The sequence below is a fragment of the Camelus dromedarius genome, chromosome 2, assembly GCF_036321535.1.
Source record: "Camelus dromedarius isolate mCamDro1 chromosome 2, mCamDro1.pat, whole genome shotgun sequence".
Taxonomy (NCBI): domain Eukaryota; kingdom Metazoa; phylum Chordata; class Mammalia; order Artiodactyla; family Camelidae; genus Camelus; species Camelus dromedarius.
Window position 1 is genome coordinate 115,423,508 of NC_087437.1, and position 13,938 is coordinate 115,437,445.

At 44.4% G+C, this 13,938-nt stretch overlaps 1 protein-coding gene across 1 annotated transcript in view; it reads right to left on the bottom strand.

Annotated features, from left to right (window-relative positions):
* Nucleotides 1-731: 731 nt before the first annotated feature.
* VPS26C (VPS26 endosomal protein sorting factor C) overlaps nt 732-13,938 on the bottom strand; it is a 49,436-nt gene continuing 36,229 nt past the window's right edge. Inside the window, exons 6-8 of the mRNA XM_010980974.3 lie at nt 13,443-13,593; nt 13,032-13,184; nt 732-10,809 (exon numbers count right to left, since the gene is read on the bottom strand). Coding sequence (XP_010979276.1) covers nt 10,727-10,809; nt 13,032-13,184; nt 13,443-13,593 — 387 coding nt within the window. The 3' untranslated portion in view covers nt 732-10,726. The remainder of the gene's footprint in view (nt 10,810-13,031; nt 13,185-13,442; nt 13,594-13,938) is intronic.

Here is a 13,938-nt window from a genome sequence, read left to right on the forward strand (position 1 = left end):
CTACTTATGCAAAGCCCTTCTAGAATCTTCACTCTGGCTGTTTGGATTTAAATGTCTCCCAGTACTGTGTCTGCTCTGGGAATTATTCAGCTTACAGATACTTAGTTTTTCCTTATTTTTTGGAGTTTCCACCCTATAAATACAAAACTAAGTTTTTAGCAACCCCTTGAACAGGGGAGCCCTTTCAGATTTCTGGTGCTCTTTCTGTATGTGTATTTCTCCTCTCCAGTATTCTGACTCCCAAATTCCAGCCACCTCAGTCTATCTAAACAACTATCTGACTCTTCAACTCAAGAGATGATGGGCTCTGATCAGTTCACCCTCCTTGTGCTATGGCCATGTGCAAAGCACATTTGTTTCTCTTTTTCTAGGGATCTCAGTCCTGCACTGACTGTTCCAATGTCTAAATGCAGGTGTTGCATATATTTTGAGTAGTTTTATAGTTGATTATGATTACAGGGCAACTCTGGTACCAGTTACTCCTTCATGTAAAAGCAGAAGTTCCTAGATGCTATTTAAAAAATTTGTATCTTTCATTATCACTAATTTTAAACCCCATGAGGGCGTAATGTTGATCTGTAAACAAAGATCTAGGTTATGTGTAGGCTTAGAATGTGTGTTGCACACTTTAATTTCTTTATAATACACCTATTAAATTTTTAATAAGGGAGCTAGGGAGATAATCAATCATGGATGCTATCTCAAAAATTAGAAGCTTAATGGAGAAGAGAGCAAGCAGAAGAAAAGAGGTGATTTTATTTATAATTAAGGTGGAAATAACAAGCATATAATTAGTGAATGAACATTATTATATTTAAATTTTTTAAGTTTGAAATTTGACAAAATGCATCTCATTATGTCAAGCAATTCATTTAAACCTAGAAATTAAAGAATGTATTAAAAGTGTTTTAAAAGTTGTTCATATTAAAATATTTGACAAGAGAGGACTTAAGTTTTACCTTTATCTAATTAATCTGTAAATTAATTGACTGATGTGTAATACTGATTAGCAAAAAGTAACACCACAGAGAATTTATCATGGAGCTGAGCCAGGTTTTAGGTTTACTGAGTGTGACTTGCTGGTTTCAATCTGATTCACTGGCAACAGGTTCTTTGTTTATCTCCTTGATTTATAAATACTTGGTATCCTTAGTTTCTATTGTTAGAAAAGAACATAAATGTGTAACACAGAGCCTGAACAGGAAAAGGATCACAGGCCATGTGACTGGCATTACAATTTTTCTCTAAATAAAAAGATTCTCACATTTCTGATTTCATACATTTCTGAATCAAAGAAAGGACTTACAGAATTTTATTCTCACATTTCTCTTAACAGAGAACTTATGGACTTTCAGTTTCACAAAAACCATGCTTTTTACCCCTATCACTAGGAATCCCAGACAGTGGCTAATAATTTGAAATAAAAGGAATCTAAATTGGAAAGGAAGAAGTGAAACTGTCACTGTTTGCAGATAACATGATATTTACATAGAAAATCCTAAAGACGCCACCAAAAAACTACTAGAGCTCATCAACGAATTCAGTTAAGTTGCATGATACAAAAATAACAAAGAAATCTGTTGCATTTCTATACACTAACAGTGAACTATCAGAAAGAGAAATTAAGGAAACAATCCCATTTACAATCACATTAAAAATAATAAAATACCTAGGAATAAGCCTACCTAAGGAGGTAAAAGACCCATACTCTGAAAACGATAAGAAACCAATGAAAGAAATTAAAGATGACGTGAACAGTTGGGAATATACACCATGGTCATGGATTGAAAGAATTAATATTGTTAAAATGAACATACTACCCAAGGCAATCTACAGATTCAGTGTAATCCCTATCAAAATACCAATGGCATTTTTCACAGAACTAAAACAAATAATTTTAAAATTTGTATGGAAACACAAAAGACCTTGAATAGACAAAACAATCTTGAAAAAGAAGCACAGAGCTGGAGGAATCACATTCCCTGACTCCAGGCTATACTACAAAGCTACAGTATTCAAAACAGTATGATACTGGCACAAAAAACAGACACAGAAATCAATAAATAGAAAGCCTAGAAATAAACCCACACATTTATGGTCAATTACTCTACAACAAAGCAGGCAAGAATATACAATGGAGAAAAAACAATCTCTTTAATAAGTAGTGCTAGTAAAAACTGGACAGGTACATGTAAAACAATGAAATCATAACTTTTTCCAACACCATATACAAAAATAAACTCAAAATGGATTAACGACCTAAATGTAAGACCTGAAATCATAAAACTCCTAGAATAAGCATAAGAAGAATGGCATAAATTGACATAAATCACAGCAATTTTTTTTGGATCTGTCCCTTAAGGCAAAGGAAACAAAAGCAAAAACAAACAAATGGCACCTAATCACAAGCTCTTGCACAGCAGAGGAAATATACAACAAAATGGAAAGACAACCTATGAACTGGGAGAAAATATTTGCAAATGAAGATAAGGGGTTAATATCCAAAATATATAAACAGCTCATACAACCCAACATCAAAAAAACAAACAAAAAAACCCCACCAAACCACCTGATTAAAAATAGGCAGAAGGCCTGAATAGACATTTTTCCAAATAAGACATACAGATGGCCAACAGGTACATGGAAAGATGCTCAACATCATTAATCATCAGAGAAATGCAAATCAATAACACAATGAGGTATTACCTGAACCTGTCAAATGACTGTTATCAAAAAGACAATAATAAGTATTGACAAGGATGTGGAGAAAACCATAATGAAGTATCACCTCACACCTCTCAGAATGGCTATCTTCAAAAAGTGTACAAATATCAAATGTTGGAGGATGAGGAGAAAAGGGAACTTCATATGCTATTGGTGCAAATGAAAATTGGTGCAGCCACTGTAGAAAACAATATGGAGGTTCCTCAAAAAATTAAAAATAGAACTACCATATGATCCAGCAATTCCCCTCCTGAGTATTTATTCAAAGTAAACAAAAACACTAACTCAAAAAGAAACATACACCCCTATATTCATTGCAGCATTTACAAGAGCCATGACATAGAAGCAACCTAAATGCCTATCTATACATGGATAAAGAATATGCGACACACACACACACACACACACACACAGAGCAATATACTCAGACATAAAAAAGAGTATCGATGGACCCAGAGGGTATTATGCTTAGTGTAATAAGTCAGACAGAGAAAGACAAATACTGTGTTATCACATATGTGTGTTATTAAGAAATAAAACTAGTAAATATAACAAAAAAGAAAAAGACTCGCAGATATAGAGAACAAACTAGTGGTTAACAGTGGGGAGAGGGGAGTGGGGAGGGGCAAAAGAGGAGTACAGGATTAAGAGGTATAAACTACTATGTATAAAATAAACAAGTTACAAAGATATATTATACAGCACAGGGAATATAGCCAATATTTTATACTAGCTATGAATGGGGTATAACCTTTAAAATTTGTGAATTAGTGTGTTGTACACCTGAAACTTACATAATATTGTAAATCAACTATACCTCAATAAAAAAAAGCAGGCAACTTATAAATAAAAATAAAATGACTCATGAAAAAATATCTATTTTACAAGCTTCTGATAATGATTACATGAAATAAGCTATGTAAAGTTTATAGCACAATACACCTGCCACATTAAGTGCTCAGTAAAGCTACTAACTTAGTGTTGTAGAATATTTTTCTAACTGCTCTGTAGTCTATTCAAATATAAATAAAAGCTGCCATGGAATATATTTACATCCATATTCTAGGATGGACTTAGGTCTGCATGCCAAGGAATTCCCCATTTCTATTTGATAGTCCAAACCAAAACATCTGGTTCTGGTATCTGAAAGGAATTGCAATAATTTTTTTTAAGCTAAGAGTATCCTATTTATAGATCATAACCCCTTATCTCCAGCTTTTCATTCTATAAAAAAAATGCATGTGTGAACTAATTATGTGAAATCTGCTCATAAAAGATAGTCATTACCCACTAATTAAAAACACACCTAAGAATGTAAAAAAAAAAAAAAGGTATGAGGTACTGATACAGATTGCAATGCAGATGAGCCTTAAACACATGATGCTAAGTGACAGAAGCCAGGCACAAAAGACCACATAAGGTATGATTGCATTTATATGAAATATCCAGAAGAGGCAAGCCAACGGAGACATAAAGTAGATTAATGGTTGCTTAGGATTTAAGAGAGGAAGGGTCTTACTGCTAATGGATTCAGGGTTTCTTTTTGGAGTAAAGAAAATGTTCCAAATTTGGATTTTGGTGACAGTTCCCCACTCTGTGAATATACAAAAAAGTATTGAAGTGTGTATTTTTAATGGGTAAATTTTATGGTTCATGAATTCTCTCTCAATAAAGATGGTAACAAATAGACATATTCTGTGTATGACATAATCTATATGACTCTGTCCTTTTCTGTGTATTTGACATTTCCAAAGTTAAAGGTTAAAATAAAAGAATATATATCTTATGGCATCCAGCAAGACGATCTTCAATAGAGCTGGCACCTGGCATTGGACCTTTTTTCACCTTCATCCTTTCTCCTATCCTGCTGCCTGAAATGCAGATGTGATGGCTGGAACTAGCTGCTACTCCCTTAGACCATGAAGACAGGGGCCACAGCCTAGGAAAGGTGTCACAGTGAGCTGGAAGTAACCTGGATCTCTGAGGACATCTTGGCTCTGAGCTGCTATGCCAGCTCTGGACTACCTACCTGGGGATATTTAAGTGAGTCCTGTTTCAGCTACTCTAATTTGGGAGACTCCTTTACTCACAGCTAATCCTAATTTTAACTGACAATGTCAGATTTTTTTATCAGGGCTACACTGATTTCATAAAATAAATTGGGAGGGTTTTCATCCTTCTCTATAGCCTGCAACAGTTTAAATAGCAGAGGAACTATCTAATCTTTAAAGCTTCAACAGAAACCTGCTGTAAAACCATCTGGGCTTAGCACCTTTTCAGTGACATTTCTTTGGCAATTTTCTACTTTCTTCCATAAGCTATCATTTTAATTCTTTTCTGGAGTCACTCTGTATTTTATTGAAGTTTGCAAATTTATTAGCAGGAAAGGTGCATCCCATAATATAATTCTTATCAGGGTCCTTTTAATCTGAAATTATTCCTAGTATTACATATTTCTTTTTCCCCCTTTGTTTTATTTTGCTCTATTAAAAGGCCAGTTGAATTAGTCTTTTCAAAGGACAAACTCACAGCCTAATTTATAAATTTCCAGTGTTTTTACTTTCATGTCAATTAGTTCCTGCTTTTATCATTATTTCCTATTTATTTTGTTTTTCTAGACTTTTAGTTTGAATGCCTAACTCATTGGTTTTCATTCTCTCTGGTATAATGAAAACATTTAAGGCTAAGAATTTTCCTCTGACTACAGCACTGGCCATAAAAAGCCCTTGCTATATGTATACTCATTTTCATTAAGTCTAAAGGGTCCATAAGAGAAGTTTTGGTTTCCTCTTTGAAGAACGTTATAAAACTTACAAGTGGTTCTATTGAACTTGGTTTTCCTTTCAGATCAATTTTTAATTTTACTGCACTACGGTACTGTATGTGGTGGGGGCATTCTATGTGTTAGAATTTTATTGAGTTTGTTTCTTTGCGGCATTTCATTTTTGCAAATTTTCCATGGATTAAAAAAAAACAAATTTTCTGTAAAATATAAAGCAACATGGTGGTGAACATTTTAGGAAATAAATACTAAACTCAAATTTGTCTGCTCTTTTAATGTAGTGGATTTTGAATCTGAGTTTTCTTAAAAACATATTGCTATTGAAGCTATTTTAAAACAAAAATGAATATTCAAGATTTTTATTTTTCTGCTCTTTTCTACCACCCTTCCACAACTATGTCTGAGCACACCCCTTTCTTGTGTATCAGGCTGCAGGAAGTCTGGGCTGTGGGCCCAGCCTCCCCAAGGCGGCTGCTCACCTGCAGACAGAAAAGCTTGTCCCATTCCTGTCACTTAGAGTTTGTGGTCTTGAAGCCCTAGTCCTCAGATGGGAGACAGTGGCCCCTGAGAAAGGAAGTGACCACGTCCCCCATCGTGGGGCCCTTTGTTGAACAAACCCTGCCTCTCAGTTACCCTCTTCTCCGGAGTTGCTTCTCCGTGGGCCTTCACGGTCTCAGCCACAGCTGGACTTTGTCAAGGGAACCAGACAGAGGCCTCCTTTGGGGAAACGACAGGCAGATGACAGGCAAACCAAATGTTTTGGTGTTATCTCCGCCCTTGGTCTCCATCAAGCCAGTGCTCTGACAAGTGTCTTAAAGCAGGCACGAATTATGTCTTTATGCTTTTCTAAGGACTTAAAACCTCCAGAGTATGTGTTTCTTCTGTTACATGGAAAGCTTTAGAGGAACTGGCTGGGTTTGGCACAGAAAACCCCACCAAGTCAGAATCTTACCTACCTGGATGGGGGGCTCGGGCACTCCCACTTTATCAGTGGCATTCACAGGAAAGCAGAGTTGGGCATCAGGGGTCCTCACTGAGCTTTCACGCCTCAGTTTGCACCCCCTCCACTATTTTCTAATAATTTGACTGCTCCTTGTTAAGTGTAGGTTGATCAGCTTTAACTCTACAAATGAGGTGGCCTTGTCACCTAAAGTCACACTCTCTGAATACTCTAACTACTGACAGTCTCAAAAATAAATAGCTTTCAGGGGTCAGAGTAGGGAAGGTATCGACCTGGACCTTACTCTCACCTCCACCACTTAGACCCACAGACATTTTATTCTACCCAAGTGGCTAGTTTTGACAGTCTTGGGGTAACAGAAATATTTATATTCAAAATAAGGCCTTCCCTCCACAGAGCATTTTCCCAGGTAAGCGTTCTGCTGTGTAATTTTTCATCTCTCCTCTTATGCAGAGTCCCAACATAAGTCAGCTTGGGTAAGCCTTACCAGGGAAACAGATTTCTTCCCAGAAAACGTTCTACCTTTCTTGAAAGCCAGCTGGGAATTACGAAGAGTGACATCAGTAGCAATAGTTCATGAAGCAGTCAGCAATCGCTCCCCACGACCAAGACCACATGCACACTTAGGCCACGGCTACCTGCCTAGTTCTCACTGCAGGTAACGTGAAGCCAAGACTCAGCTGAGCAGCGTGGCCTGGGCAGGTCACAGCTTCTGTGCGCTTGGCTGAGTGGGACTAACACCCCCTAAGAAGGCTACCGCGAGGTCACTTACCAAAGCACGTTGTAGTGCCCTGAACAGGCCTAGAACATTCCCTGATATTTTCACTCTATGTAAAGGAAATCAAGACTAGGATGTGGTTTTCCCTTGGACTTCCGGGTCTTTAACCACTCACCTCATTCTTAAACTGGACACAGCTGCAAATCGTATCCTTAGTCTCACTTCATCTTGTTTGACTCAGCTGAGCAGAACTGATGGCGTGTGGTGGGGAAAAGCAAGTCACCAACGTGGCAAAGTGGAGTCCAGACACAGCAAGGTGACGGAGACCGGGCCTCGTGCAGGTAAAACTGTACCAGGCTGAACAGCTGCTCCCCGGGGGGAGGTGAGGTGTGCGGAGACACGGATGGGGGCTTTCCCACAACCCCCTCATCTGTAAGTTGGGTGGGCGGCAGTTCCCGCCTCGTAAGGCAGGAACTACACAACTAAATAAGGGAACATGTGCACGGCACTCAGAACAGGGTCTGGTCCAGAGTAACTAACATTGTCCAGTCCCTGCTCTTGTTAGGTGCAAAGCCACGGTTGGTATGTTAACCTCCAGCAACTGCAAACCATCCCAGGGGAGCCTCCGGTGCAGGAGCGGCATGCAGCCCACCCCTCAGGAACGGGAGGGTGGCCTTCCTTGAGGCAGGACCCCTGCAGGTCTCAAGGACGTTTGGGAGCCGGCACCAGACACGCGAGCCCGCAGCAGCCCTCCTCCCAAAACAGGCCGGCTGCATTAGGGCTGTCATCACGGAGTTCATCTCAGCATTGACACTTCTCCAAGGAAAGCCTAAACTAGTCTTTTTAATCCCCTGCTCGGTTAGTGACAATGCAAACCAGCCCACTTTCCTACCACTCTGCTCAGGGAGCTTTTACTGGGTAGGGCTGGGTCCAGCTGGGTCCCGGGACCGCTGGCCACACAGCAATGGCTCCTGGGAGTGCTGGGTCTACACCTGCCCTGGCCCTTGACCAGATGGGCCCCGGCACGGGTCTGGACCCCTGAGCGTGCTGACGTCGTCCTGGCTCATGGGCATGAAGGGTGGGCACGAAGGTGAAAGGAGTGTTTCTTCATCCTATGCACGTGGACCTCGGGCCCCCCGAGAGGCAGGGGTGGGACTGGGCCCTGTGAGGGTGAACTCCCACCCATCCCGCCACTGGCTTCAGGCTGAGCTGCCGCCGCCAGGACACCCAGCAACCCAGTGGTTTGAAGATGCGTCCATTTCTGCCCCTCTCCTGTGATGGTGACCGAGGTGGGAGGTGGGCTGCTCTGCTCACATGTTCATTGTGCTGTGATCCAGCACAGTCCAGGCCAGGACACAGCCTGGTCCTGGTCCAGCCGTGGGAAGGGGCCCGTGTCGTCCTTGTCACATGATCACACCTAGCTGCAAAGGAGCTGGGTGTAAGTGCCCAGCCAGGCAAGTGTGCGTCCACGGAAATGCAACATTGCTTCTGAACAGGATGGGGAATGAGAGGGGGCTGTGGAGAGCACTGGCAACCCACCACAGCCCAAACCACGGCCAGCACAGGGAGGGGATCTTACCCCAAAGGTTTTACAGGTAATTCAGACTCAGACTCAGGAATTAGGAGACTCCAGTGATGAAGGCAGAAATGACATCACGGTTCTACCTCCCTACCAGCTACTGGAGCAGGTGGGCTCGGGATATGAACACCGGATGCAGTCAGGCGCGATGCTTGTACTTTTTAAAATGTTTTCTCTCTGGTTTACCCCTCCACCTTTACTGTGGAACCTACGAGTCGGCTGAGAACTGGAGCTGGGCCCTATTTTTGCTGGGGCTCTAAGAGCCAAAAGATGCTCCTACCTGAATGGGCATTTCTAAAAAAAATACAGTTTCAGATTCACGGTTCACGGGCTCTTTCCTTCACCTCCCCTCCTCTGGCTCTAATGTGAGACTCTGACAGTGGACACCCCAGCTCCAGCCGGGGCAGCAGCGGGAGGGCTGCTGTCCAAGACACTCAACCATTCAAGCTTTCCTTAAAAACCCACGGTGCAAGGGTCCGACCAAGAAGGGGAAGGGAATGGCCCTTCCTTGTGCCCCTTGGGGTTGAATGAAATGATAAAGGTGATAATTTTAAAGCTGCCGGGCTGCTGTCAGCTCTTCAGGTGATAATTATTCCCTAAGGAAAGGACTCATCATATTTCCGTCCATAAAATTGGTTTACTTAACAAATTATACAGCAATATATAAGTCCTAGACCTTTTCTCAGGATTCTCATTTACCTTTTCTTCCCATTAAAAATGATTTCTACTTTTGAAATATCTCGGAAAGTACGGACTCCTTGTCTTCTGCTAGTCTGGTTTAAACACCTCATCAGATCATTAATGTCATGTGTGCGTAAAAGGAGATTTATAAACTGGAAAGGTTTCTCTGGGAACCAACTTTTAATGGCTCAGGGAATAAGCTGTATCCATTTCACCGGTGAAGCCCAAGGGTAATGCAGAGCCTGGGCCCTCGGCATCACAGGTCACCACGCTGTCCCAGGACAACGGCGGCACCACCCGGGGCGTCAGGCGGAGGGATGCTGGGAAGCCCAGGCAGCATGCAAAGCACACGGCGTAAGGCCTGGTCCACTGTGGACCCACAGAAACGATGGCAGGATCTGAAGGAAGCAATGTGCTGTAAACCCCCTAATACTGCAAACCACAATGGAAGGCGAGGGAGAAAGTGGCTTTCAAGCCACAACCCCCTGGCCCCAGCGGAGGCCCCTCAGGGAGGACGGGGGCAGCCAGTCCACCGAGTCCAGGGTGTTTGTTTTCCTGGCACCACCCAGTGTAGTGGGGTCTTCACTTGGCACCCAAGGTCTCCTGCCACTCAGAACCCAGCCGACAACAGGCACGGACACGCCTTTTCACCCTGACCACCTTCACACTTAACGATTCTGGGAATAGAGCCCACGCCATTTCACACCAGTGATTTCAGAATTACCCTCACACCAGCGTAGTCACCAAATCCCCTCACTCCTGAGAGCAAGGACCACGTTTTCCAGTTTCCTAAAAGTTCTGAAGTCGTAAAAAAAAAGTTACAAAAGAGAGCAGAGTGGAAAACACGTTACATATTTCCAGCCGACGCCACGAGCACCCTCCCCAGTGGGCGTCCGCAGACGCCTGTCACCATCCTGAGAGGTGGCTTTGCTGCCTGGAGTCCCGGTCACATCCGTGGACCAGTCAGGAGGTTTCCCTCGTCCCTGACCTCACTTCCCAGCAGAGGTGGAACTCTCTGACAACTGTTTCCTCAACCTAGAAAGGAGCAGGTGAGTCAGGAGTCACAGGAAATCCGCTTTCTGGGAGACGGTCTTGCCAGTACAGTCAAGCAGTCCTGAGGAATTTGGAAGGAAAGCTCTGACCAGAGGTGCCGCCGGCAGCAGAAGCCTGGAGGAAATGAGGAAGGGCCTTGCGGTCGGAAGGGTCAGACTCGCTTCTGCTACAGAGTCATCATGTAACGAGTGTGACGCCGCGGGCCTGGGCGCTGTGAGGCCGCCTGGGCTACGTCCTGCACAGCTTCAGCGGGAAGTTCTCCGTGATGAGGTGGTCGGGGTGCAGCAGCACCACGATGTTAACCTCAAACTCTACGAAGAGGAAGGATAAGCTTTACGCTCATCGGCTGCAGAGCAGACACCGAACACCCACCCACCACCGGCACCACACGTCTCCACAGAGTGGGGCACTGGGTGCCATATGGGTGTCTGTCCCACGCACGTCACCCCAAACTCCCGGGAGAATCGGTGTAGACGCTACACTGGCGTGACTGCCCAAGTGAGTCTGTCTCCTCACCTTGGAATGTGCTGTGAGGCCTCAGCTTCCCCAAACACCTTCCTTGTCCTCTGTTGTTACTAAAGAGAATCTTCTAGAATCTTGTCAATTCATTCATACCCTTTGGCTTTATTTTTACATTTCCTATAGTTCCTAATGAAATAGCGGACTCCACACTGGCCTGAGGCTGTTTGGGGATGAGTCTCCACCCCCAGGTGAGACAGGATGTTCAGAAACAGCCAGCAGTCTAACTGCTGCTCCCGTGGATACTGGTTAACTTCCCTGAAACTCTTGTTCAAAGGCTCCTCTTCTACCTTTCAGCAAACATTGCTGATGACAGCAAAAGGGCTGGACCCCTCCCCGGAGCATCCCCTGCACTCGGGGCCATGGTGCTCTTGGACTGTGTGCTGTGGGCATATGTTACCTACTTGATAACCATACACGGATTTTGAGAAAAATCGTGGTGCCCTGGTGTGGCTCAAGTCTGACCCGATGTCATCTTCCAGTCGACTTTGCTGTGCGTTTCCGTGTTTGGTGAACAGCTGAGTCGTTGCCCTCTTTGCTATTGACAAGGGGGTCCTGACCCCATTGTGCTCTTGCTATGATGTAATGTTTCAGACAAAGCACTCGAGGGCTCCACAGATAGGACTGTGCCTCTGACCTGCTGAGCGAGCAGAGCTCCAGGGCTCACGCTCCTCCCGGGAGCTCAGAGAGCGCCAAGCAGTGCCCAGTGATTCCAGAGGTGCCCACCTTCCCCTCTTAAAACAAACAGCATGCGCTTAACTTTGGTGGTGAAACTTACTTCAATTTTAAATTACATTATCTGTAATTATTTAAAATAAATTCATGGTCTAATTGGAAAAAAAAAACATTCTCTCTGGACTAATAATAATGCACATTAGAAGATATAGGTGAAATACAATATTAACAAAACACACTGGCCGTGGGAACGAAGTCCCTGCTTCTCACTGAAGCAGGCAAAACAGCAGGACCAGTTAGCAAACCTCCTTTTTCTATCTATTTACCAGTGAGCCTGGGACACGACGCAGAGCCCGGACACACTTCTGTGGTCCTTTCGATTGGCCTGCAGAGGGCTGTGTCAGTGAGGGCTGAGCCCGCAGGTCCTCCTGCTGTGTCCCTGCAGCTGGGGGTGAGCCCCCCAGTGACCTTCATAACGATTTTCTCAGGATGATGATTTTCTTAGGATGGACATAACATCAAAATATTTTATAAGAATCCTTAAGGGGGGAGAGTATAGTTCAAGTGACAGACTGCATGCTTGGCATGCATGAGGTCCTAGGTTCAATCCCCAAACCTCCCCTAAAAATAAATAAACCTAATTACCTCTCTCCAATAAAATAATTAAATGATACAATAAAAATTTATAAGAATCCTTACAATCAAGGAAATGTTCATAATATACTGAAAAAGACTATGAAAAGGAATATATGGATGTATATGTATGACTGAAACATCATGCTGTGCACCAGAAATTGACACAACATTGTAAACTGACTACAAATCAAAAAAAAAAAAAAAAGCAAAGGGAGAAAAAGCAGGACAGAAAACTGCATCTGTAATACGATTCAGATCTTATGTTCAAAATATCCACCCATGCCGTCCTGGAAAATGACGCGCACGCCCTCAGCTGCGGGAGCAAAGGCCCTCGGGAAGATTAACACTCACCCTGGCTGTCACTCATCCTGTGTCTCCCTCAAGTGCCAGCCCATCCGAAGAGCTGCCCTGACTGCCCCCCACATTCGGCTGGCTGGTCCCTGGCTGTGTTAGCGTCCTTCACAGAGCTTATCGTCCCCTCCCCGGCCCACGCTGTCTCCCTGGGTGGCAACGCAAGGTCCCCAGAGCTGGGACTGCTCACCTCAGACCCTCAGCACTCTCCATGCGTTTCTGTTGAGGGACCAAAGGACTGGGCGCCCTGAGCAGCACCTGACCCCGGCAGATCAGCGAGTCTGTCCCAGCACCGGGCAGCCCTCCTGCGGCTACGCCCTTCCCACGAGCACCCCGGGAGCGGCTCACTTACCCACTTTGAAGTTGGTGGTCTCCAGCGTCGGGCAGGTGAACAGCCGGGGGAAGACCATGTATATGGGGACGGAGAGGCTCCGACACACGTCCCCGTCAGCGATCTGAATGTTCTGAATTTCGGTGGCATCACGGGCGTATCCCTCTGCACACCCTGGAGCAGGGAGAAGGCATCACGCGGTCAGAAAACAGCAAAGGCCCCAACAGGCTGATCCCTAGACCCGCCGTGGCGCTATGAGAATCTGCATCAGCCGAGTCACCTGCTCTCCCGCCTGCTCTGCAGGACTCAGGAGCCCTCCCTTCCTCCACATCTCACTCTCCTCAAACACACGTTTACTGGGCTGGGGCGGCGAGCTCGGGGGCAGCGGCGGCGAGCTCCGGGGCAGCGGCCTACCGGCACAGCGGGCCTTACCGCACGTCTCCACGCGGACCAGCTGCAGCTCTATGCTCTTGATGGCGGCCTCCGAGCTCTCAACCACCAGCTCTCCCGTCAGTGGCTGTGTGATGACACAGCTGGTTGAGTTGAGATGTCCTCTGATGAGAAATTTGGGGAGCAAGGCTCTCTAAAACAAAGCAGAAACAAACACGTCAGGACTGGAAGGCGCCGGGGGAAATGGCTCAATAGGTCACTTTGGTACGAATAAAAACCGAAAACAGAGTTAGATAATTTTCATAAAATCTACTGAGACCCTGTTTCACAAAATGGGAAAAAAGGTACAGTAGTACTTACATCTTCTGTCGACTGAAGCCACGGACTGAATTATTCAACAACTACCTACAGACAGAAGGTGCCTGACACTGCCTGTACACAATGACAGATCTCGCCCAGAGTCATCCTAACTGCCTCGATCAGATCTGGAAAGCTCCTTCTCACCAAGTAATTCGACATAGGGATGTCTGAGGAAGTT